The sequence below is a fragment of the Schistocerca piceifrons genome, chromosome 5 (assembly GCF_021461385.2).
Source record: "Schistocerca piceifrons isolate TAMUIC-IGC-003096 chromosome 5, iqSchPice1.1, whole genome shotgun sequence".
NCBI classification, from domain to species: Eukaryota; Metazoa; Arthropoda; class Insecta; order Orthoptera; family Acrididae; genus Schistocerca; species Schistocerca piceifrons.
The window spans coordinates 493864812-493892703 of record NC_060142.1 but is presented as its reverse complement, the minus strand read 5'-3'; the positions used below and the strand labels follow the sequence as shown (position 1 = coordinate 493892703).

Here is a 27892-nt window from a genome sequence, read left to right as displayed (position 1 = left end):
TAGGATGGCGTGCCTTGCATGACGAGGCAGACCAAAGCGTTCCTGAGTATCATTTTTCATTTGGAACGCCCTAACCTGACAATTTTAAATTTAGTGTCTTGGCTTCCCTGTATTTCAGGAACCACTGTAGCCATTGACATGAAACTTTTGCAGGACATTATACTGTATGTTCTGAGTCTACTGAACTAGAATTGTTGCATTTCAGCCACTGTTTCGGAGATACAGTTTTTTAATTGCACGGTTAAAATTTTGTGTACTTTTTTGTAAGTTATCCTAAATAATTTTAGTTATACATAACATTATGTTCTTCTTTTAGTTCAATAGACTCAGGATATGTATGTTATTACTCCTTGAAAATTTTAATACTCTACTCGAAGTGGTTTCTGAGATTTAGGGAAAAATGCAACAGAAAACGTAAATTTTGTGGAACGACTTCTAAAGTTTCAAAAGACTGTAACTCACTTAATATATGCTTAATTTTTTATTTTTAGTCACTCAAAAGCACCCTGCACCGTACTATATGTTATCCTTTTGGTCTTTTTCCAACTTTTTTCTTGTTTCTGGACTCCTTAGTGGCCAACTGTGCTGCATACTCCGCTTTATCAGTGCGAACCTTGTCGATCCGTTCAGGTTCCCTGATGCAGTTTGGATTAATTCCCATATGCTGTCGTACTTTCACCCTACCAATGTTGCCATCATTAAAAGCAATAACAGCATCACTGACCTCCCACTTTAGTGTCTACATTCCAACAAAAACATTTTTTGGTAAGCCAGTCCATATAAGATTATTGAACGACTCATTGGGATTTTGAGTCTGACCTTGCAGACACTTCTTCAGTAATTCAGGATTTGCCAGGTCTCTGTAAATAAGTTTTATGATATCCATAACTGCTGCTGGGATGGAATGTTTGTGGCTGTATGAACTATTTGAGTACTGGGCATTGCGGTAACTGCACCATGAATCAGGTCCAGGAGGGCAAATGTGGTGCACTGGTGTTTCATCAGTTGACAGTCTGTGGAAGAAGGTATCCCATACTGCCTGCTTCATTTTCAACAAATCTTCAGTATTATTTCTAATGACCATCGCATAATACTGCTGTATTTCATCAATCATTTTATCTGTCAGCCTGCCTCTTACGGTTTTACCATCAGAAAGTTTCTTGTCTCTCAAACTTTGTTTCAACTTCCTCAACCTGGTGCCCATCCTATTCAGGACATGAACAACACTGTTAAAACCTTTATAACACAGCAATCCACAGCCTTCTATTTTAAAAAAAATTACCAATTTTATTAGATCTTGAAGTAGTGGACGTAAAAATTTTAACATTTTCAACCGGTGTAGATTATATTTTAAAAAATAAATTAAAATACTTCCCACGTGAGTTCATAAGTGTCGTATATATATAATTTTATTGGGAAAATTGCAAATTTTGTAATGAGACAAAAATGCGAAAATGTGAAAAAATCTCCGTTCTAACTCCCCTTAATGTACGCACCAGTCTGCGTCCGCTGGTTTCAGTATTGCAGCAGCATTCCATTCAACGACCTGTGGGGGAAGTCTGAACTGAGATGATTCCCGAAGCAGAAGTAGGCATTTCATCGACACTGATACAGGACCCTACAACATTTCTCCACACATTATCATCTTCGGTTTTACACACACTTGTTGTTCCCACCTACATTTTCATTACGGTCACAGTTACGTCTTCTACTCCACTCTGCTCCCCATTTGTTAGTTTTTATGTTTCTCCAAGTAGTTTCCAACAACAAACTGTCCATTGCTGACTCATCAACTCGTCGTTTATGATTGCTTTCTGCATTGAAAAAGTGTAGTTGAATCTGGCAGTACTTGCTGATAATAGATCTCTCGTAGAAGCATTTTTATTTTCCCGTCCATTCAGTCATTGTAATACGTACGAAATTTTCAGAAGTCTGAACGTTGTGCACATTCTTGTACAAGCATTGGAAACGTCACTTCCAAGCAACTGATCGGACCAATCCACGGGAAAAACTGAACGACGGAACTGCTTGCCCCAGTATTTTCCCATTGCGACATCTCGGTGTGATGCTAACTGATCAGCCTCTACGCAGAACTGATCGTAGGAATGGAAGTTATTTGTAGCAGTGATGTGTGGACTAAACAAACACGAACGGAAGCGTATGGTGACGTTTCCACGCGGAATCTCGAACAGCAAATCTTTACTAGTGCCGTTCTTTTTTCTGCTGAGAAAGGGTTTCTCGTAAATGCAGTGTCAAGAACTTGAGTTAATTTGTGTGACTTATTTTGTTGAAAACTGACATGGTGAGACGGTGAATATTCGAAAATGCAGGTAGATTTTTATAATTAAGTAGCTCAGCAACCAGCCAGTGTTATTAATGCTATTTATTAGGTATAAACAGCGCAGTTGCCAGTTTCAAAAATGGTTCAAATGACTCTGAGCACTATGGGACTCAACTTCTGAGGTCATTAGTCCCCTAGAACTTAGAACTAGTTGAACCTAACTAACCTAAGGACATCACACACATCCATGCCCGAGGCAGGATTCGAACCTGCGGCCGTAGCGGTCTCGCGGTTCCAGACTGCAGCGCCTAGAACCGCACGGCCACTTCGGCCGGCTTTCCAGTTTCGAACTGACTTGTTCATCCACAGATGGCTGTTCACATTTAAAATTACATTGCGATGTATTCTTACATGTGAAGTTCACTGTTTGCGGCGAAAGATAAATGACTGTTCTTATTGTAAATGGACCTAACACTGATGTGCCAACGTAGTCAACTTGCTAAGATCAGCCGGCCGAAGTGGCCGTGCGGTTAAAGGCGCTGCAGTCTGGAACCGCAAGACCGCTACGGTCGCAGGTTCGAATCCTGCCTCGGGCATGGATGTTTGTGATGTCCTTAGGTTAGTTAGGTTTAACTAGTTCTAAGTTCTAGGGGACTAATGACCTCAGCAGTTGAGTCCCATAGTGCTCAGAGCCATTTTGCCTTCAGAACAGAATTAAATGAATGTGGCATTTTTTCAACTTAGACAGTCATTTATTTATACTTTTTCTCAGTTTCACAACGAAATTTCGGCTGGTTAAGCCATTATCCAGTGTTTATTTTGGAGAAGGTGTTATAGGTATAAAATGTGTTTCCATTCGTTTTGGTTTACAGATTAGCTCTCAGGATGTCTTGAAATTAAAGCACCGCCGAGTTCGAAGCAACCTTCGGTTGTGACCAGCTTTACTCCCTTTTCAAATTCATCTGGCAGATAGCAGTTTCTGGAGCGATACCTATATTTTCCTTCCTTGATTTCTGAAGAGAACTATTGACATCTCTGCTACATCCCGCCATTACAATTGGCGCTATCGAAATGGTAACTTTGTAGTGACGATCTAGATTGAAGACATGTTTCGGTGCGTACTTTCTTCATAATTCGCAATAGCGACCGCTTTATACTCGTGCTTATTGTTCCACTCCGCGACGAGAATCTGTGAAAAGATATCTGCCATTGTTTTCAGCACTGAAAGAGAACCTGTGACAAAAATAAGAAAGACAGACATTGTGAATTGTGATGTGTATTGAAGCACTGTACGAACAAGTCTGTTCATCCGTGGTAGACAGAAGCGAACTGCGCAGTTCTTCTTGAATAAGGTATTTCAAAAAATGTGATGCGTCACACACGATTCGTATGAAACAAGAACATGATCGTTTGCGTTAACTAAAGTGTTGTTGGCGAGAAATTGCTCGAGTATTTTATTTTAGTGTCGTCCAGGCGCGCGTGGATTTGGAAGCTAGACATCACTATTTTGTATTCTAATCTCATAATGTGTTCAGTCGGAAGAAGCTACATTTTTTTTGTTATGCAACATGCTTTAAAATAGACTTTTAATTGCAAAATCATGTTTCTTGCGCATTTTACCATTTGAGCTCCGAGATATTTTCAAGCCACTAATAATATTTTTGAGAATAAAAGCGAAACTGTGTTGAAGTAAAGAAACACGTCGCCGCTCAGATAAAGATCCCAATGACTTGTTAGACGGTTAAGTGAGGGTAATAAAACTTAGACACATACACAGTTTGTGAATGACAAACAAGTATGAACACTCTTCAGTACCCTTAGATATGGAGCAATACTTGCTAACTTGGGCGGTGGTTTGATATTGCTGTGAGCTGTCGACTCCGCAACGGAAAATACCTAATGTAGGCGAGGATCGAAATTTGGATTTCCCAGCGAATAGCCAGCGATTCTCTTCTGTCTTCTCACGCGACGCTCTGTCTACTGTAACTGAGACTGCGTAACTGATGTCGGTGAGTCAGTGAGCAGGAATAAAATATAAAGGCTGCTAAATACGTTGCGTGTCCATTGCGATGGAAACTTACCCAAGCAAAAAGACATGATGCAGAAAATTAAAACGTGAAATTACGGTAACTAAGAATTTATCTTCGGCCTTGGAGCCAGTGAGAGACGTACAAATTAGCCAAAGTATCGCCACTAAACAGCATAATTAATCTCAAGCAGCTGTACAGCAAATACCACGATGTATGATTCTCTACTACTTACATTCTCCTCGAGCCACTGTACAGTGCGTACGGACGGTAGGTACTCTTTGTTCAGTTTTATAGTCATTCCCTTACCTGTTCCATTCGCAAATAGAACCAGGGAAAACAATTGCTTGTATGCTTCCGAGCCAGCTCTAATCTCCATTGGATCACGCATAAGCGTTACGTATTCACTGGTGTGCAAAATTTAAAGACGAAAGTAACTTTCATATAATGTGTCACTGCCAAGTAACAGTGCGCGATGAAACTTGTACCTTACATAGAAAGAACAGCTACAGATAGTACAGAAGGTAACCGAGAGAAATACGCAATGAGGGGAACAGAAGTGACATTTTTGTTCAAAGACTGTAGTTACATCGAAGTCACCGCGATTTATGATTACAAAAGGCAGGACATGATCGTTGGTACACATGGACGTGATGCAATGCGTCTCCACAACGCATTCCACACGTGCTCGGTGGGATTTAGATGTGGGAACGGCCAGGTCATTCCATTCGCTGAATATCCTCGCGTTCTAATAGCTCCTCCACCAGCACGGTTCGATGTGGTTCGCGCAGTCATCCATAAAAATAAAGCCAGGGCCGAAGCAAGACGCAGATGGGAAAGGAATTCACGGGTGAGTGCACCGTTTATGAAGATTTGGAGGTCAGTATGCCCAGACAGTATCAAGACCCACCATACCATAGCACCTGGACCACAAGAGCCAGCATTCGACAATGTTCCTGGGCGCATTTTGTGTTCCCCCTCTCGCCATTAAAAGCTGCTCAAGTTGTTGTACAGCCATAATTAAGACATCCCCCCCCTCCCCCTCCTCCATCCAACTAAGAACTGCCACAATCACATAAAGAAATTTCCATGCAATTGCTGTATACAGCTGTTGGCAATAAGTTGTGTTGAAATATTTATTGCACTCGTCATCATAGCGGCATTTGCGCATTACATGCAGTTTTTATTGCGCGTACGTTAACAGCCGTCATTGTTAGGGGTAGGGGATCCCTGCACTGACGTAACGGTAGTGCATAAATATGCACAGCGCCCAAAGACTCCGCAATACGAGTTTCAGCGATCTACCTCCGAGGTCTCGACTGTTAAAATCGCAGCATTTCTTCCGAAGATTACAGTGTCTTTAGAAATAGGAGAAAATGTCACTCATTGTTGCCAAGGTACTTTTGAAAATGACAGAGAGGAAATTAGACGTAGTCCTGATGGAGATTGTCTGTATTTGGACTCCACGTATTGGCAGCCAAACTTTCGTTGCATTACGCCCCGCAGCTGCAGCAAACGTGTGACGTTGCTTACAGCCGTGTGCTGATTCTTGTATCTCTTTGATTCGCTGTCGCTTGTGAAACGAGCCGCCACCGGGAATGGAACCGCGCTTGTCAGGTGTTAGCGGCTCAAGGTGAACAGCGGCGTTGCCAGCTAGGTGCACTCACTTTCACTGGTTTCACTCCGTTAGCCGTGGCGCAGGAGTGCATTAGAAGCGGAATTCTGCCGGCCATCCGAAAAACGGCCCGCTCCGTTTCAGATAATAAGTTTCTGCCGCACGAAGCTCGTTTTACAGCTGCGACACCTACAAGGGAACCTCCCCATCGCACCCCCCTCAGATTTAGTTATAAGTTGGCACAGTGGATAGGCCTTGAAAAACTGAACACAGATCAATCGAGAAAACAGGAAGAAGTTGTGTGGAACTATGAAAAAATAAGCAAAATATACAAACTGAGTAGTCCATGCGCAAGATAGGCAACATGAAGGATAATGTAAGCATAGGTGCGCCGTGCTCTCGTGGTTAGCGTGAGCAGCTGCGGAACGAGAGGTCCTTGGTTCAAGTTTCCCTCGAGTGATAAGTTTACTTTCTTTATTTTCGTAAAGTTGTGATCTGTCCGTTCGTTCATTGACGTCTCTGTTCACTGTAATAAGTTTAGTGTCTGTGTTTTGCGACCGCACCGCAAAACCGTGCGATTAGTAGACGAAAGGACGTGCCTCTCCAATGGGAACCGAAAACATCTGATCGCAACCGATTCCTCCACAGGAAAACACGTCTGATATATTCTATACGACACTGGTGACGTCATGTGCGTCACATGACAGGAATATGTTGTCGACCCACCTAACTTGTACACTTGGCGAATGGGTAAAAAGATTCTTTTACCTTTCCCGATTTCGGTTTTCTTGTGGATGTGATAATCACTCCCAAAAAAGTGATGAAAACATAAGAGTTTGTGACATAAACTGAAAACAGAAAATAAAAATTTCCACTCGAGGGAAGACTTGAACCAAGGACCTCTCATTCCGCATCTGCTCACGCTAACCACAGGACCACGGCGCTCCAACACTCATACTGTCCTTGATGTTGCTTATGTTGCACATGGACTACTCAGTTTGTATATTTTGCTTATTTTTTCATAGTTCCACACAACTTCTTCCTGTTTTCTCGATTGATCTCTGTTTAGTTTTTCAAGGTCTATCCACTGTGCCAACTTAGAATTAAATCTGAGGGGGGTGCGATGGGGAGGTTCCCTTGTTAGATACACACTTAGCAAATCACAGAGCGGTGATTGGCAAGCTACACTTTATAGTGTGATGGAAGTTAACCATCATAATACCTGCATTCGTAGACGGAAGAATGATTGCTTATTTGCGCCTATTTGAATTGTCTTTTAATCAAATTTATTTTCGCTGCGCAAATATTATGCAGCGAACGGCAGAATGTGGAACATTCAAGTAACTAACTGCACCCAATTTACTGAAAACTCATATAGGAAAAAAGAAAAAAAATGTACCATTGGTTGAAGATGTTAACATTGCCACTTTTGACAAGTAACTGCCATCTACAGATGTGCCATGAAAATTCACATTAGTTTCGCCCAGTGAGAAAGAGAAACCTTTTTATGGAATATTCATACTAAATTTGTCTATGACAATGACTTGATGAAACTTGTTTTTTATGAATACGAGTGTGGTTTGATAAGTCTGGTAAAAAATAAATAAAAAAAATTGTTTTGGAAACAATTTACTTATCGACACAGCCTCCTTTGAGAGATATACATGTGGTCCAGCGTTCCTTCAGATTTTTCATCCCATCGGAAAAATAGGTTCTGTCAAACTCTGCAAAATACTCGGTAACTGCAACCATCGCGTCCACATTTGCTGAAAAGTTCTTGCCACCAAGCCAAAATTTCAGATTAGGGAACGGAAAGAAGTCACATGGGGGCGAAGTCCAGTGAAAATAATGGATGAGAAACCAATTGAAAGCTCAGTTCATGCAATTTCGCCATTATTATCGCTGTTGTGTGGTGTGGTGCGTTATCCTGGTGAAAGAGCACTTTTTGCGTGCCAACTCTGGTTCTTTATTCAGCTAACGCATTTGTATTCGGATGCTTTACATTACCATATGACGGGTTTTGTTAATGGTTTCCTTTGTGGTGACCTCAGTTGCACGACCGTAGCGCGCTTCGTCTTTAATGCTTGTCCGACCATCTTAAATTCATTAGTACAAGGTAAATGGTTTGCAGTGAACCGCGTGAACTTCATACATTTCTGTTTGGATTTTTTGCGGCAGTCCAAGCCTTCAAATCAAAATGTTTAATAAAACCACCAAACTCGGTTTTCTCCATTTTCAATCGCTCTCGTCTCACTGATCAGTTCAGACGGCTGTCAACAATGATCTGTACGCCGTGCATTGTTGAATATCTTTATGCCATCCTTTGAGTAATCAAGCTAACGAATCATGAAGGCGCAACAGAAATGTTCCATGCCTTCATGGAAGTTTATCAAAGTTATCAAACTACCCTCGCATTTCTTTCACAATCTTCGACCCATCTTTTTAACTGAAGTGGGACGCTTGACTTAGAATTCAAACGATGACAGTCCTTAGAAAGTCCGTTTTTGGAAATGTGAAAAGGGAGATAGCGATTACCTCAAGAAATTATATTTACACATCTCCCATTTCAAGTTCCTCGGTGCCACCACTTGAAAGGCAGCGTAAACCGTTAAAAGATTATTCCCCGTATTCTGAGAGCGTATGTGCTATGACACGCCCTTTTATAAATCTTCCGTAGTGGACACGATCTTGAAATGAAGAAATTCGTTTAATGGTAGCAATATGGACATTCATTCTTCTGCGATATCATACGTGAATGGCATAGGTGGGAAGAGGGCAGGATTTGACACCGGGAAGCCTCTGTCACATGCCATGTGGTGAAATTGCAAATTGAAAGCGTATACGCAAATACTTTCCTAAAAGCGAACAGACCTAAGTTTATTCCCGCTTTCCTTCTGTATGCACATTAGATATCCCACACGATCTGTAGATGATAGATTTTACACTATTTATTTTCATGTATTCATGAAATACTATCAGATATTTACGAGCATCAAGCCAAAGGGCAGGATTAGAACTGTACAAACTCGTGAACGAAATTTATTTAACTGAGGAAGTTCCAACAGACTTTCTATATAATAGGCTATAATTAATACACTTCAACATAAACAGCAAATAGATGTGAAAATTGTTCATAAGTTACGAGAGCGCCTCAGTGAAACAAAAACAGCTATCTAAACAATGTTGATAATTCTCGTTAATCACAGTGCTTGATCGAAACGGTAGATAACCTGAGGTGACGAAAGTCGATACGCACAAATACAGATGGCGGTAATATTGCGTTCACAAGGTATAAAATGGCAGTGCATTGGCGGAGCTGTCATTTGCTCTCAGATGATTCACGTGAATGGCTGTCCGACGTGATTATGGCCGCACGATGGAAATTAACAGACTTTGAACGCTGAATGGTAATTGGAACTAGACGCATGGGACATTCCATTTCGGAAATAGTTAAGGTATTCAGTGTTCAGAGATGCACAGTGTCAAGAGTGTGCCGGAAATACCAAATTTCAGGCATTACCTCTCACTACTGACAACGCAGTGACCGACGGCCTCCATTTGACGATAGAGTGCAGTGTCATTTGTCTAGTGTCGTCAGTGCTAAAAAAAACAAGCAACGCTGCGTGAAATAACCACAGAAATCAATGTGGGACACATTACAAACGTATGTGTTACGACAGTTCGGCCAAATTTGGCATTAATGGGCTGTGGCAGCAGACGACTGAAGCAGAGTGCCTCTGCTAACAGCAAAACATCGCCTGCAGCGCCTCTCTAGAGATCGTGACCACATCGGTTGGACCCTAGATGTCTGGGAAACCGTGGCCTGGTCAGATGAGTCCCGATTTCAATTGGTGGAGCTGATGGTAGAGTTAGAGTGTGGCGCAGACTTCACATGCCATGGACCCAAGATGTCAACAAATCACTGTGTGAGCTGGTGGTGGTTCCATAATGGTGTGGGCTGTGGTCCAACCCAACCGATCTTTGACTGGAAGTGGTTATGTTTGGCAACTATGAGACCTGCAGCCATTCATGGGCTTCATGTCCCAAACGACGATGGAATTTTTATGGCTGACTATGTGCTATGTCACTGGGCCACAATTGTTCGCAGTCGGTTTGAGGAACATTGTGGACAATTTAGGCGAATGTTTGGCCACCCATACCATCCTACCTGAATCCCATTGAACATTTATGGGACATAATTGATAATTCATTTTGTGCAAAAAATCTTGCATTGGCAACACGTCCGTAATAATGGATGGCTGTAGAGGCAGCATGGCTCAATATTTCTGGAGGAAACTTACAATGATTTGTTGAGTCCAAGTCACGTCACGGTCTGCACTGTGCCATGCAAAAGGAGGTCCGGCACGATATTAGGAGGCGTCCCATGAATATGTCACTTCATTGTAATTTATTGTGGATTTCAGTCTGTGATGACCATCTTCAGATCTGAATGGAATAAAAACAATTATGCCAACATGACAACATCAATTAAAATCAAAAGCAGGATATGTCCATCATGTCCACAAATAAAAACTGTAATATGTCACTAACTACTACCTGATGAGACTATTAACACCATACTGCCCGGTGTAAAAATTACTGCACTGTCAGACGAGTATCACGTACTCAAAAAAATTGTGAGAGTACTTGAATGAAGAATGGACTTGAAAATTCATAGTCAAGTAGGAGAGGACCAGTTTGGTTTCAGGAGAATCTGGGCACTCAAGAAGGAATTTTAGCGCTGGGACTAATAGTGCAGGGCAGATTTTGAAGAAAATAAGGATGTTTCCTACAGCATTTGTATATTTGGAGAAGGTTTTGAAAATGTGGAGTAGAATTAAATTGCTTTTATTCGCATCAACTATACTGACAGAATGGTAATCCATTCTCTTATTAAGACCTGCTTATCAACTTTTTATTAGAGCCATGTTAGCAGTAGAAAAGTACTGAAGTCAGTGTTCCAAATGTATCACAAGTCACAACAGAACTGGCTACCTGAAGGTGACTTAAACATAAAAATCTGTCATAATTGAAAAAATTACTTGCGATTGTGACTGAAAATAAAATTGTTTTTACCAAATGATTTACTCCTTTTGGGGTAAAATTGTCTTGATATCTTTATTACGAAGCGACTATCCTGGAACTCGGAACCAGTTGCAGGATGCCTATCTAATGGCTTTCAGGGGCAATAAAATTTCATTTTCAATATCTCACATTTAGTGACTGAATTACAAATTTAAAATGCCATCATAATCTAGCCATTAAGAGCTATAATAATATGTTAAAAGTTTAATGTGGGAAGTGAGCTATTAAAATTAGAGGCTGTATGTATGTCTTAAGGCAGTGAACTGATGGCTTGCAAATACCTTTATTCATCCAGTATTTGAGAGTTCCAACAAACTTTACACGTAATTACAAACTTTAAAAGAAACTTTTTCTCGCTGATAGTGCCCACAAAATGATAAAAGGAGAAAAAGTTCATTGTTTGGTACAGTCTCACTCTTCATGCATTCAGTATCGGACATGGCAAATGGCGGCCTGTCATCAGCTGCTAATGTGTTCCAGCACACTATAGATATCACTCTAAAATTCCCTTCAAATGCATGATGATATGCCAATAAAATGGACGAAAAAAGGTTTTATTGCACTCTGTACAATAACTAGAAACTGGTCTTGAGTGCTGAAATGAAGGTCAGTGATGCTACGAGCAACTCAGAGAGGGGATGCAGCTGTCTGTTTTTGACTGCACGTGCTCTGATATGATGTCATCCATTCCCAAGATGAGAGCTACGTTGCTCATGGCACTAGCTCAGTACTTTCTTTTAGAGTGCATGTAACATAATGTGCAAATGTAGAGTATGGGAGATTTTTGAGAAGCAGTTGATGTAAAGGCATCCTGGTCGAATGGTCAAGTGGACTGACTGGTAGTTTATCGGCTCAGTTTCTGTTCTTGCTGCTATGATTTCGTCTTCTTCTTCTTCTTCTTCTTCTTCTTCTTCTTCATCTTTCTTTCTTTCTTTTTTCCTTCCATTCCTCGCAGTGTTGAACTATTAGTTATAAAATGTAAATGTGTTCAAACAGTTTTTTCATATGCCACCACATTGTAGCACATTGGTAAAATTTTGCGTGAGCTGCCATGAGTTTTAATGTATTACTTCTTTATTGTTGATTCTGTTCTGAACACACTTTGCCGATTGTATCTGCATGTCTCATTGAATATACATCCAAAAATTACATCATTGTGCGACACATAGGTCAGATTATAAGATGTCATAAATACTGAGATGTGTGGAAAACTTGCTGTTGCTTGAAATGAAGTACAAGTTACTCAGACACTATATTTATCCAGTGTTTCATAATGAGAGCACTTAGTGACACCCAGCAAACTTTAAGTACAATTTTAAACCTTTTCTAAACTTTGACTTGCTCACATGCTTAATGTCAAACATTTAACACGTTGACTCATTTGTAATACAGGGAGGTTTGATTCATTAAATAATTGGGGATTTACTGGTGTTTTATTAGTTGTACATAGTTGCAGGTCTTGAAGGTATTTTTCCATGGGATAGTTGACGGATGAATATCAGAAAATTACATTTGAAAGAGTAGGAATTCTAGTCTTGGTGTGGTGTATGTCAAATAATTTTCTGCAGCTTTCTTTCAGTAGTATGTGACTCTGCCAAGTTAAATTATTGAGTGTAATTCTAATAATGCTTCTGTTATGAAATATAAGAAGTTAAACTTTCCATCTAGTTAAAAGATACAGCACATAAAGTTTCATGTTTCACTTTTTTTCTTTCTAGAAAGCTATAACTATCATTGTAATCTTAAGTGGGTGATCATATGTAGAAGGGATAGAGATCAACAATATTTGTATGTGACATATGATTAAATATTATTAAATCTTGATCTGGTGTTAATTTTGTGAATTTTTTTTGCAGGTGGTATTTTGGAAAAATAAAACGAATCGAAGCGGAGAAGAAATTACTGCTACCAGAGAACGACCACGGTGCTTTTCTGATAAGAGATTCTGAGAGTCGTCGCAATGATTATTCTTTGTCTGGTGTGTATAAGTCTACTTCAGTTTTCTAACTTGCTTGCGTGTCTGTACTTGTGTACATTTGACATGTGTAGGTTTTTAAAAATTAACAGTATCTGTTATCAGCACTTACTGGGTTCCTGTGCTACTTTTATGGTACAGATGGATAAGCATTCATCATTGCATTTGGCACATGACTTGCTTATCTCACACATTACTGAAGTTTTTAACAACTGATTTACATTGTGAAAGATCAGTGGTTTAATTGGATTTTAACCAATTTTGAAAAACAAAATGTTGGTTATATAGACATACAAGGCTACTACAAGTGATTCATTCGTCTTCAAAGCTCTGTATTTTCCAAAGTGTTACTTGTGCACAAATATGACTGAAGCATTATAGAACAATAAGCTCATAAAGTTCGCATTTTGTACTGTACAAATGTTCTGCAAGTGTCCTTCTGGTCTCAAACACGTCCAAGCGGTAGTCAAGTTTGTTCCATACCTTATATAGCAACATTGTTTCAGTAGTTATCACTGCAGCATACTCGAGCTGTTCCAATGTTTTTGGCTGTGTGTGTGTGTGTGGGGGAGGGGGGGTGTACATTAATATAATCCTTTATGTACCCCCAAAGGAAAAAAAATAGAAAGGTTTTAGGTCAGGCAATCTGGGGTGGCCAATCTAGGATAAAACCACATCATCTACACCACGAAGCCGAATCTAGGTGGTGTGAGGAAATTTGTCTTTTAGGCAGTGACGAACACTGATGCCCCAATGAAGGGGTGTCCCTTCTTGTTGGAAGATGAAATTCAGGAAATGGGCAGTCAACTGTGGAAACAATCAATTCACACAGAAGAAAAATGGCCCACAGAGCTACGTCTGTGACATCGCACAGAAAACATTAACCTTCGGTGAATCTCATTTGTGCACACAATTTTGTGAGGATTTTCAGTGCCCCACAGTCTCACATTGTAGCAGTTAACCTTTCTAGTTAACAGAAGACAGCTTCATCACTGAAAATCACCTTCGAGGTGAAATGTTGATTTTCTAATGCACAGTATTGCACTAAAGTGACTGCTTTCCATACCCCAGTGACAAAAGAGCAGTTGAATGGACAGAATAATATCTGCATAAGACGTTATAAGATGTCAATAATGGTAAAACATGGGTGATCAAATGTAGCTGAATTAAAATCAGGTGATACTGAGAAATTAGATTAGGGAAAGAGACAAATTAACATAAGAGTTTTACTATGTGGGCAGTAAAATGACTGGTGATGACTGAAGCACAGAGGATATAAAATGCATAGTGGAAAAGCAAGAAAAGCATTGCTGAAAATAATGAATTTGTTACCGTTGGATATAGATTTAATTGCTAGGAAGTCTGTTCTGAAAGTACATGTCTGTAGTGTAGCCTTGTAGGAAATTGAAACATGAGTGATACACTGTTCAAACAAGAAGAGAATACAAGCTCCTCTAATGTGGAGCTATAGAAGAATGCTGATGATTAGATGGGTAGACAACATAATTAATGAGGTTGTTCTAAATTGAAGTGGGGGAAAAGGAAAATTATAGCAAAAGAAGCGATCGGTCATAGGGCTCATCCTGAGGCATCAAGGAATTGTCAGTTTGATAACAATGGGAAGTGTGGGATGTAAAAACTGTAAAGGTAAACAAAGAGGTGAATGCAGCAAGCAAGTTCAAATGGATGTGGGTTGTAGTACTTATTCAGAAGTGATGAGGCTTGCACAGGATGGACTGTTGTGAAGAGCTGCATCAGACATGTCTTTGGACTGAAGACTACAGCAGCAGTTGACGAAGTCATTAAAGATGGAGCACAAGAATAGATAGGGGAAGGAAGACACCATGTATTCTTCGAAGGCTCTATGTGAGGGGACTTCAAAAAATAAATCCACATTATTACAGCAGATCAAGTATCTTTTATTGAATGCTGCACACAAATACATAACACTGTTTTTCAGCATAGTCACCAAGTACCTGATAACAATGGAAGGAACATTCTACCAGTCATTAAGGTCTTCGATGATAGAAATCGTCTCATTGGTCATCAACAATGGAAATCTTATTGAGAATCAGTTCCTCAATCATCCGAACAGTGTCATCTGTGGTTGATGTCGACAGTCTTCCTTCTCGATCACCACCACCCATGTGAGTATGCGTGGCTTTGGACACATTGGCCCAATTTCACAATGGCTGGACATGACATTGCATTTTAACCATATACAGCCAGAATTTTATGGTGAATCTGTGCATAATTTAGGTTGTTTGCCCACAAGAATCGTACTGTCCCATGTACTTCAACTCTGGAGTATGTTTCTAGCTGTCGCACAATTTCATTTGCAAAATATGATGCACCTGTTGTCCAGAACTGTGTCTGCAAGATACTCAGAAACATGTACTCTCCTCCGACAATGCACCACTCTTATTGTACAATGCCCTCAGGTTGTGAAGACATGTGTAACTTAGTTTTTGAAGTCCCCTCGCCCCCCACCCTCCACCCTAAGCAATTTAAGAAACCACAGAAAAATGGTCAAATAAGAATGGAATTTGAACTGCATTGCTCGCAGATGTGAGTCATTTGTCTGCCACCTGACACACACACACACACACACACACACACACACACACACACACACACACACACACTCACTCTCTCTCTCTCTCTCTCTCTCTCTCTCTCTCTCTCTCTCTCTCTTACCACTTTCGGAGCTGATGCTTTTAGAGTTGTTAGAAAGATGTCCTAAATCGTACTATATTAAAAGAATGCTTTTCTCCATCTTATTTTGAATCTGTTAACATATTCTCCTTTCGTAGTGTATTACAAGAGTATTACTATAAAATATTTTCATATAATGAAATATAAATGTTCTGTTTTGTGTAATTAATGTGACTCTCATGTTACGGTCTGTAAAAACGTGCAAATTTGGTTATCGACTGAGGAGTGTGCCAAAAAGTCTGTATAGTAACTGGTTGTTGTAAATCCCTTCAGAAGCAGTTATTAATCCATAATATTATAAACAAAGTATGGTTAGGCAGTCAGAAGTTGCTTCTCATGTACTGTAACTGTAAGTGTTGTAATATGAATTGTGCTTACATGAATTTGTAATACATGATGTGATTTTGTTTGGTTTACTCCATTCACAGTAAGGGATGGGGATACTGTTAAGCACTATCGAATAAGGCAACTTGATGAGGGAGGCTTCTTCATCGCTCGTCGCACAGCATTCCGTACTCTGCAAGAGCTTGTAGAACACTACAGCAAGGATGCAGATGGACTGTGTGTGAACCTTAGGAAACCATGCATTCAGGTAAGTAATGTTTTCAAAACCTTTTCCTGCTGCATAGCATTGTGTGGTGCATAAAAATTTATGTGAATTTCAGTAATAATTCTTTAGAAGATTGCTGGCTGTTTTTTTTTCTTTTTTGTTATAAAAATCATTGCAACAGAAAAAAGTAATATAACAGGGAAGCTCTTTCTGCAGACATTTTTGTTTATCTTGCTTTTCATCTTAAAATGTTGCTTAAAATGGATCGACCAGTATTTTCAGAATTACTAAGTTTTCAGTGCACTAAGGATTATGTTAGTAATGACTAAGAACTTTATATTTTTGGTTCTCGGTGTGCGGGCTATTAGTGCATGTGTATCTAAAAGTAGAAACATTTACATTGCACTTCTGAGAAATAAAATTATTAAGGCATGTTCGCATATTTTGGTAAGGTATTTGTATGGACTGAGATTGTCTTGTTTTCGTGTGAATTCTTTTGCTTCAGTTGTCTTCATTAATACTGTATTCAAATGGAATACCGTTTATAACTTGATTTTGTGGATGAAAGCTGAAATAAACTTGGCAGTAATTTCTCAGATAATTTGCTTCAGCTGCTTCATTTTCTACCTCGTTTTGCCATAAATACCATTTGCTCCTATGTGATATCTTTATTGCTGTTGTTGAATGAAGTCACCTAGGAGCAGCAGTTCATTGGCATTGCATGTGTTTTTCTAAAATGTAAACTGTTTCTATATTGCAATATTTATTAATGTAAGAACTACCTTAGTCACATGTATTTTGGAAATAATGAAACAGTATATTGTCGAATCATCAGTGCTTCATCCATACCTTTATTTCTGCATTCTGTTTGTCACAAAAATGCAAATAATTTTCTTTACAGAAAGCATGGCTTCTGTACAAGATGTGATAAAGCTCTGTAGACATTTATTTGTAAAAAAATAGTTAAAGATCAATTGTTAACAGATTTTGAGTGCACATATTTATTCAGTGTCTATATTTTAATTCTAGACACTCTTAGCTCAATCTGCTGGAAAATTAGTGGAACTGAGCAGGCATCATGGAAAGACTGTGGTAAAAATATTTGTCACATGTGTAAAGCTTAGTTTTCACTAACAGTCTTAATATTTGTTTCTTTTTTTTCATTTTATGTAGTTGTTGAGTTACAGGATCTGTTGTTAAACTGATCTAATATTTTGTGTTATATGATAATTTGGTGCCAATGGACCAATTTACTCTTTTGTTTTCTTTACTGCTTCCCCTGCTGGATATTTTGGTAAATCATGGCTATTTATTGTAGCATTGTTACACTCAACAGAATGTTAGGAGTTATTGCGTGTATAATTACTTGCATGTGCTTCTTCTTGCATATATTTATAGCCCATTTTGAGCCAGAATGCAGAATGGAAATGTATGGATGCCTAGGGTGTCAGTAAATCACTTGCGTAGAGAAATAAGCACTGTATATATCACATTGCTGCTTTAGCACCTTCTAGAAAAGCATTGTTTTTGTGTATTTCCATACTATAGAATAATTATGTGCCTAAGCATATAGAGGTTATCCACTATTTTTTGCACTATTCTTTGTGTTTGTTAATTTAGTGAACTTGTTCCACATTTGTTGGATTATTTATATGCACATAGAACCATTATACTATGAATGAAAATCATTCCTCAGCTGCATCAGATTCTTTTGTTACTGTTATCCCTCTGTTACATTGCTGTTGTAGTTGAATTCCTTGATGATATGCTTTTTGCTGCTTCATTCTGTATAGAAGTGGAGATATTATAAAGTACTTTCCTTGTAGTGACATTGCAGAAATTTAGTGGCCACATTTTGAATGTTGTGTGTTAATATGTGGCATCAGACACACATTGCTTGATAAAAGTTAGATTTTTCATAAAAAGTTGTTTTGCGGCTTATGCAAAATACTTCTCAGTCCATATTAGATCTGTTTAATGTAGGTATTTGTTACCTTTTATTTCATATGTTGTGCCTGGTTGCATTCGTTTGCACTTTCAATTTGTGTGTTGATGGTTAATCACTGTGTCAGAAATATCTTCAGTGCATCAACAATGTACAGAAACAAATACAGTCTGTAATTATGGATTTAAAATAATCTTCATGAATGTCTGTGTCAATACTTACAGCAGTCTCAACATCTTTCTCACTATGGTGAAGACTGCAAAGAATCTTTGTTATAAAGTGCTCAACTAAGACCAAAGTATTCAAGTTATAAAAACCTTTTGCTTGCTTGGTATTTGTTGTTGTTTATGTTTGAATTGCCTTTCCAGTCAGTATGGTTATCTTCTCAATTTCCTTTTTGTTATAAATTTCCAAGCTCAGTTATGTGCAAAGTAAAAATGTTTCTCGAGATTAATGTAGACCCTCTTTCAATTCATCTCAATGTGACAGCAAGTATTTTTGTTGTGCCTTATTAAATTCTGCTTGAAAATGTGTGTGTATGCTGTACTGTTACAATATAACAAGTCAACAAATCAAATTTCATAACAATAGTTAATTTGTGTTATTCATTTTTATTAATGAATACCAAATTCAGAGTGATAAATCCAAAGCTATTAGTTCACCAACATCTGAATGTGTGTTCAGCTTTTCAAGGAAGTTATTTTAGACAGCTGGTGCTGTAAAACATTTAGACTAGTGTATTTTGATTTTTGACTCAACATCACTTTAGAATTAAATTTGATTAACATCTAACTTAATGTGTAAGACACACTTTCGTATGTATTTGAATATTTGCTTGTTCTGTGGTGTTCAACAAGAAACACACACACAGACACACACACACACACACACACACACACACACACACACACACACACACATTCACACACTGTATTTCAGTACTTCATGACCTGTGACTTATTGTGATGCTTTGCCACCAGAATTTGTTGCTAGATCGACAGATCATAGTTCTTAGACTTTCTGAATTAGAGGGAACTGAAAACCATTGAGAAAATAAAGAGACAAAAAACGGGAAATAAAAGAGATTTAGTTTTTTGATTCTGTGTTTCGAATTAATTATCTCGTAGAACCACATAAGATTTCAGAACATCTTGAATGTAAACTGAACTAAGCTCATTCCAGTAACTCAGTTGGGAAAATGCCAAATAATTAATATGCTGAAACAAATCTGTATGCTAGTGTTATCAGTTTTACGTGAAATATGATGACATAATTGGAAACACTAGAATACTGCTGTTACTTGCCACATACATTATATTTTTTTGGTTAGTATGTTTTGTACTTTGAACTTTCATCATCATACTCTTAGCCTGCATTTATGGGCGAAGATAACTTGATCTCATCTGTGGTGATTATTTGTATTCACTAGCATGACCACAGTCATAATTCAGTTGTTTATATGATGATCATTTAGTATGTGAAGATCACCTTACAATTACAATGTTCACATTACTGGTACCAGTTTTGGTGATTTACTGCCATCTTCAGATGTGATTAATCCGCTAACAGATTTGTCCTGCTACATGCATTGAGTGATGTGAAATGTGTCAGTGAATTACATCTCATGAAACTTCCTAATAGATTATAACTGTGTGCTGGACGAATGGGACTCGAACGTGGGATCTTTCTAATTGTACGTCATGTCGTAACGTACTTAAAAAATAGTTGAACAAAGATATTTTTCTTTATTTATATGACAGTATGTTTAAATCACTTATATGTCAAAATGTAGAATTGTAACTAGGTTGATATTGTTCATGTTAAATTTATCTTTTCAGTCATAAACATCTATACCATTGTTATTTACAGAATATAGAAGATTTGAAATATTTAAATTGGTCTGCTTTCTTCAACAGTTTTTGATCAGTGTTATGGAATTTTCTTTTTCATTGATAAAATTTCAAATTTTTTAGCTGATTTTAATGAAAGGACTTGTTCCTTTGTGTTTTTGCTGTCACAACATTTGAACACTTTCACTGCCACACTTTTGTACATATAATTTCAACTTTTGTCATAATAGAAAGAAATAAAATAAAATAAATTCTGCACTCTGTGACAAATACTGTACACACATTAAAATAAATTCTGGGTTTCACTTTACTTCAGGAGTGAAATATCTTGTTTTGTGCCTCACTTGATAACATTTTTACAACTTTGTCCATGGGGTCGCATTTTAGTAAAGCCGATAATCATCTGATGCAACATTGGTGACAACTGGCTTCTGCCTCAAATTTTTGTGCTACTGAACTTAAACATCTTGATGTCATGTTACCTTGACTTCAAAATATGTTTGTCCCGTTTTTTCTTGAAAAACAGCTTTCAGTGGATTTAAATCACTAGATAAGACTACTGCAACCAATAGCCATGTTAGATTGTTAATAAAAAGGTCATTCAAGTGCAGAATTTTTGGGGGAAATTTGAGATCTGTGCACATTTAAGTATCTAGTTGAAAAGGACCAAATAAGTGTCAGCTTTTATAATTATGATTATTTGAAAGTAAATTGTGGTTTAACTTCAAAAATTATATTGTGTTTCTAGCAAGATGAGTTTTTTATAAATTAATAACTGAACCATAATTTTGTAATTCATTTCATATTACTGTACTTCCTTCAGGTAATGTAAAAATTGAGATAAATTGTCATTTCTTGGATTAGAAAAGACTGCAAGATTACTTAATTGCTGTAGTAAATATTGTGAACTACTTAAAAAATGTGAGCTTTTTGCTAAATGCTGCAGTTTCATGATTTGAATTGCCATATGAAGGAGTCAAGTGTGTCTTGTTGATAAAGTTCTGTTTTTAGAAAGTGTAGAGAACTTGAATGACTTCTGAGTGATAAAAATGTGGTAGTGCCCATTTGTTAATATTTGACTCTCATAATAGTGTCCTGGACTAATTTTGCACTGATGTATTATTGTAACAGGTGGAGAAGCCAGTTACTGGTGGTCTGTCCCACAGCACGCGAGACCAGTGGGAGATAGACCGCTCGTCCCTCAAGTTCGTCCGCAAGTTAGGTCACGGCCAGTTTGGTGAGGTCTGGGAGGGCTTGTGGAACAACACTACCCCTGTAGCCATAAAAACCCTTAAGCCAGGTACACAGAATGAATTTTGAAGAGTACATTTGATAAATTATGTAACTTTCAGTTATCTATTTTTATCTTAAGTTGCTGTGTAAGAACTAAATAAAATAAAAAAAAAGGATTCAACTGAAGGGTCACTAATGCTCTATATGTAGCTCACGTAAGTCACAATTTTCTCTATTCATATCATGACAACTGATTACAGTAATGGTGTTACAGGAACCATGGATGGGCAAGATTTTATGGCGGAAGCTCATATTATGAAGAAGCTAAGACACAATAAATTAATTCAGCTCTATGCAGTGTGCACATTAGAGGAACCCATATATATTGTCACTGAACTTATGAAGAATGGAAGTTTGCTAGAATATTTGCAAGGTAAATATGTGTGCTATCAATACTTTGTAGTGCAATCTATACATTTACCTGGCTAAAACTGTTTTATAAAGGAATGGGATGTGATAAATGTAAAGTATTTTTTGAAACAGAAGTCAACATGTGGGCTGCAATGGTAGTACCTGAATTTGTGTTTGAAAAACATTTACATTATACCAAGGACTTTCTATTTCCTTATTGTCATTTTGTGGTACAAGAAGTACTCAAATATATTAAAGTCTAAGAAATTTGTATTTTTTGTACAGAGTAACAATTAATGAGATCATACAAATGAAAAGTACAAACACATTAATCATATATTCAAATTGTTGCACGTGAGATGTTGCATGCAATGCTTCAGACAATTGTAATCTTATGTCATAGATCTTCATTGATACCTCCTAATTTTCAGTTATTGAAGTTTATCTATTCCTTTGCGATACTAGTTCAGTATCACAATTTTTTGTAACATTTAATGTTTTCCTCAGGAAATCATAAGAGAGAAATTTTGTGAATATGATGGATGTGGAGGATTAGTGTGTGAGTTGTGTAGTTGTCACATTTCATTTCTTGCCACTTTTGAAGGAGTATCATTAAGTGCTGGAAGTATTAACCTGTGGACAAATTTGCATTCAACAGGATTGTAACTTGTTAACAATCATCTTTTCACCAGTTATCAATGAAGTTAGGAAACCTGACATCACAATGGTAATCAGTTAACTTACTGTCAGATGAGAGTTGATATAACACGTTTTGAACTCTCATCACCATCTAGTCACTGTGAAGGATGGTAACAGTTGTAATGTAATGTAATATTATGTTACGTATTTGACATCGCAGTACTCTGCACAAAAAGTGGAACTAATTGGTTACTGGAGAGTAGGATAAAAGTATTCTGCGAAGAGATACGTGTTTGCATGTGAGAAATCCACTTATCTTCACACCACCCTCGTTGCACAGTCAGATGAAACTGTGAAATACTGTAGCCATAACATCCTTACTATGAATTGATAACATTTCATCAACAGTGTTTTTCACTGCATCTAATTTTTAAAGATAATGTCTTGTGAAGTGACAACAAAGAAAAGTTATTGCGAGACGGTATCCTCCTTCCAGGGAAAGGACGCTCTCTGAAGTTGCCACAGCTGATAGATATGGCTGCACAAATAGCAGCAGGAATGGCATACTTGGAATCACAGAACTACATCCATAGGGATTTGGCGGCACGAAATGTTCTGGTTGGTGATGGAAACATCGTTAAAATAGCTGATTTTGGTTTGGCGAGACTCATAAAGGTAATGATGTTTTACTTTTTAAATGGAAGGTTTCCTCTAAATTGGTTTGTAATTTACAGCAAATGCAGATAACAGAATTGCTACATGTTCTCTCATAAAATATTACATGTGCTTGTGCAGATGTATTGGATTAAGATTTGTCTGTGTGTAATGTCAATGTGTACCCTAACCACATAACACCCAGCTACACAGAAAAAAAAAATGTTTCCAACTGGCTCTAGAGTTAAGTTTTATGTAGTCTACTTACAGGACTGAAACGTAGATTTCTCTGGGTTTCTCTCAGAAATTTTCGTCAGTAACATTGTGTTTGGCTGTTCCGTACCCTGATTTAACAACACAATTGCACATTGAAATTGTTGTAAAATTTTTCCACTCTTGTAGAAACCTTCTGTATTGATTGCTCAGCCCAAGAGGAAAAGCTGATGTTTATTTCAAGTGGTGTTGAATGTGTTGACTGTGCAGTGAGAAAGAACAGACTCATATATGCTTCAATGTTCCTCTTAAATAACTGTACAAATAAATGCATGGATATGAGTGATATCCATGTGCTGCATTTTGCGTAGAATCCAATATTTATACTGATAATAAACCAAGAGGTTTGCTGTTTCAGGCAGTGGTCGAGTCATTTTGAAAATTGCAACAATAGTGGACCCGTATTCAAAGAAAATTGTTATGAAATAAAATAAATGAATGGAAAATCAAGGATGATAAGGACAGATAGTGACTTGATAGATTGCTATTCATCATATAGCAGAGATGTTGAGTCGCAGACAGGCACAACAAAAAGACTGCTAGGCACAAAGCTTTTGGCCAGAAGGCCTTCTTCTGAAATAGACAACACACACACACACACACACACACACACACACACACACACACACACACACACCACTGGTACATGCATATACAGAAACAAAACTCATCTGCTTTTGAACGGCTGGTTCATTCCTATGTGAAATTATTTTTTTTCCTGTATGATACACTCTTTCTTCTACCTGCTTCATTGAGTATGAGAATTTTCTCCTTACCCTCAGGTACTTGTGCCTCATATTTTAACAACTATAAATATTCTTTTCTGTCAGGTGGTTAATGTTATTGATGTAGGAGTGTGTGTTCTTGGTGTATACAGTCAGCTGAAGGTGCTGGCAACATAACCATTAATTTGGATCCTTTTCAATTCTTGTATTTAAATGCCAGTGATAAGGTGACAGCCTAATGACTGGATGCCCATATGCCTTTGCCAGTTCATTGGTTTCATGTATGGGTAACTGTGGTTAATGTGGAGATACTTAATTAAGAAGCACCAACCTTTAAATTATTCATTAAATTCAAAGCTGAAACCAATTATCTCCTACTTTAACATTGCAGGTGTCTTGTTAATAACAGAATGTGTGCTAGAGTGATGAAGAACAGTTGGTGACAGTGTAGGCATGTGGCACAAAATGACTTTTCTCAACTTACTTCATTCAGTAATCCCTGATCAAGAGAATTATGTCCATTAAAATATTAGCCCGAAACTGTAAAAAATGAAAACAAAAGTCTTAATGCCCAACAAAAGATCGCACAGGACAAGAAGCTTCTTGAAACTGTGGAATACTGAGAGTGACAAGTGCTATAGTGGCAGTGTTAAGGTCAGGCAATCACATGTGGTTGCTGCATCTACAGCTCTTGTGGCACTGGCTAAATGTATGCTACGCCTTCCTCATGAACCTTACTCAGTACTTCTGTCATAGCTATTTATCCTAATGTAATTTTGATACGGGCTATAAAATTAAGGTAAGAGGGAAAGAGTGTGTGGGTTTGATTTCAGTTAAGCAATGTGTCATAAAGAGTTGAGCATCATACTATGCACATGAATATCGTTAGTGTAGGGACAATGATGTTGATGATGGTTAATGCAGCTGGCAGTGAAGTAGAAAGGAGAGTTTCACTGAAGAGGAATGGATGTTGTTGGAGCAAGCTTCGGAGGAACGAGTCGGGTGGAGGAACACCATTGTTGCTGAGTATGTCAGCAAGCTTTTGTGGCCATTCTTATTGATAGTGAAACCATCTGAGTTGTTAGGCCATGCCATGTTCCTCTTAAAACTTCAATCCTCGGTATTTCGATCTTTCTGCTGGGATTCTCCGCAGGATTCCCCTAGTGTTCCTAGGTGGCTGAAAACTATCAACAGACAGTATCACTTTTACATATAAAACAAACAGTAAAACAACACAGTAAAAGTATTCACAGCTGACATGTTTGTGAGATTTGGTGTCAAATCTTCATTACTATCATCCAACAAGCAGGTATTATGCGGATCATAGGAAGTAAAATTGTCCCAGACTTGTGCTACCTGCTTCAATTATGCTTGCAGTCATGTAATCCATACATGTTATAAAAATGTATGTTGTATGTTCCACGTGTCCTGCAAAACCAGTGGATCAATATCAGCCAATCTTGGTACACATATCACTTACTATGTGGAAAGAATCACTATGGGCATAAGAAACACCTACCTTTGAAAATGGTGGAGGTGGGGGTGAAAAAGACGTGTAGCTCACATCACATGAATACCTGGACTTTATTCATGCATTATTTCGAAATGAGAGCACTTGATGAGATGCAAAAAACTTTACACATAATTTCAAACCATTTCTCACTGACAACCTGCACAAAATGGATGAAGTTTATCGCTTACTACATTTTCACTGTTCGTACAGTAAAACTTCTGCATCAGGTGTGGCATTTTAATTTATTACTTCATTACTAGTAATTGTATTTGTGACACGTTTTGTAGGCAGTATTCACATACATGACAGAGGGGCCCTGCAAAATGATGTCATTGTATGACTCGTAGTTCAGTAGATGAGTCATAAAGATTGAGCTGTGTGAAAACAAAACTAAAGAGCATAATTTGCTGGAGATATACAAGTGAACTATGTGTTCAAGAAAGTGTGAAATACTTTAAATATGTGTGGAATGTATTTGATATGCAAACCGGTAAAGCCATAGGTAAAAAGCTCCTCCTAAACACCTGGATCGATTTGTGCTAAATTTTGTTCATGTGCTACTTATCTGGAAAGAAATACTGTGGGGTAAAAACCAAAATCTTCTATTGGGGTGGGGGTGATATTGTGGAGAGAGAAGGGTTGAGGAGAATATCGACAGTCAGTGGGGGGGAAGGAGGAGATGGACAGAGACAAGGGGAAGGAGATAGAGAGGGAGGGGGAGACTGATAGAGGGGGAAGGAGCAGCTGGATAGAGAGAGAAGGAAGGAGCAGATGGATAGTGTGTGGGGAAGGGGAAGAGATGGACTAATAGAAGATTGGAATAAATACATAAGCAGGCAACACTAGGTACTCAGCTACTTTTAAATATAAGGGAGATATTTATGAGCAATGTGACTGGGATTCTTGGGCTCACCTTTGTTGCATGTAGCAATTATCATTTTTGTAGCGCATTTCAAACAGAAGGCATTAAGCTAAGCAGAACCAAAACTATCTTGCTGGCTCCTCTATATAGATGACAGATTTGCTGCACGACCACACAACAGTGACAAGCTTTGTAAATTCCAGAATTTTCTATACAACATTCATCTAAAAATCAGCTTTATCATTGAGTCAGAGAGTGATGTCAGCCTCCATTTCTTAATTTTTTTGATCAATATAAGACACAATATTCTAGGACACAGATTTATAGAAAAGCTACACCATCCAGCCAAGAAGCAAGCCATTCTGAACACTGTCTTTACGTGTAGTCCGCATCAGTGACAGATACAGCTTGTGACTGGCGCCAGATTTCCTTAGGGAAATGTTGATGGCCAATGAATATCATGACCTTTATATCAATAAGCCCATAAAATGAAGTGGTAATAACAACATTGCAAACAAGAACAGCATATGCAGAATATTTTGTAGGAATTGTATAAGAGCTATACTTTTCAGTCAACACATGATAAGACTTCATCGATCTACAACAAGATTACCTGAACACCTGGAAGTGCAGTAACAAAATACATCAAAGAGCATGAACACCACACATTTTTCAGACAAAATATAAAATCAGTGATAGCGGAGCTCCGAGGAGAATGTGAACCAGTTTTAATTTTAAGAACATAAATGCTAGCCAGAGAATATAACATGTACAGAAGGAAAGTCAACAAAGCAGTTGCAATATTGAAGCAAGAGTACAGTTTCAACAGAGATTATGGCTACCGGCTTCTGTCTTTTTATCTACCCGCTAACACAGAAAACCACTCGGCAATAGTGAGTGAGGAATAGAAACAGCTACCAGGAAGGGGAAAAGAAAAACTGAAGTGGCACAATAGCAATAATACTTTGAATTCATTTAATCCAATGATGATGGCCCAACAATAGCAGCCTGAAGATTTTTACATTGTTACTCCACTTCTTTGGAAAACGGCTGGGAAACAGCATTTTATAAGTGAACAAAAGTGTCCTTCGACTGTGTTTGGCTTTTCAGGAACACCAGAAGAATCCTGAAGAAGAACCCAACAGAGGTATTGAATCATTAAGCATTGAAGAAGTTTTAACAGGAATATGACATAACCTAACTTTAAGGATGGAGTAAATTCTATTTTGTTAGATGATAATCGGTAATTTTATGTATTCTTTTAGTAGCTTGTTCGAAGATACTGTCTGGGAGAACTTGAAAGACCGGCAGTCAAGAAATTTTGTGTGATGATGGACGGTAATCAAAATGGGGAGTTTTGTGTTGCAGGAGTTGTCATGCTGGGCTGATTATGAACACCATTTTTACAGATTAGAAGTATTCACAGCACTTTATTTTCTGCTTGGAAAAACTAGGATGAAGCATTGTCCTCATGAGAGAGGGAATTCAGGGCTGGGGAACTTGTTTCCAAGGAATCGAGAAAGAGAGATAGGTAATTGT

General features: G+C 38.1%; 1 protein-coding gene across 1 annotated transcript in view; it reads left to right on the top strand.

Annotated features, from left to right (window-relative positions):
• LOC124797968 (tyrosine-protein kinase Src42A) overlaps positions 1-27892 on the top strand; it is a 203542-nt gene that overhangs the window by 171428 nt on the left and 4222 nt on the right. Inside the window, exons 2-6 of the mRNA XM_047261136.1 lie at positions 12865-12986; positions 16127-16290; positions 21175-21343; positions 21551-21709; positions 22823-23001. Of these exons, the coding sequence (XP_047117092.1) occupies positions 12865-12986; positions 16127-16290; positions 21175-21343; positions 21551-21709; positions 22823-23001 (793 nt within the window). The remainder of the gene's footprint in view (positions 1-12864; positions 12987-16126; positions 16291-21174; positions 21344-21550; positions 21710-22822; positions 23002-27892) is intronic.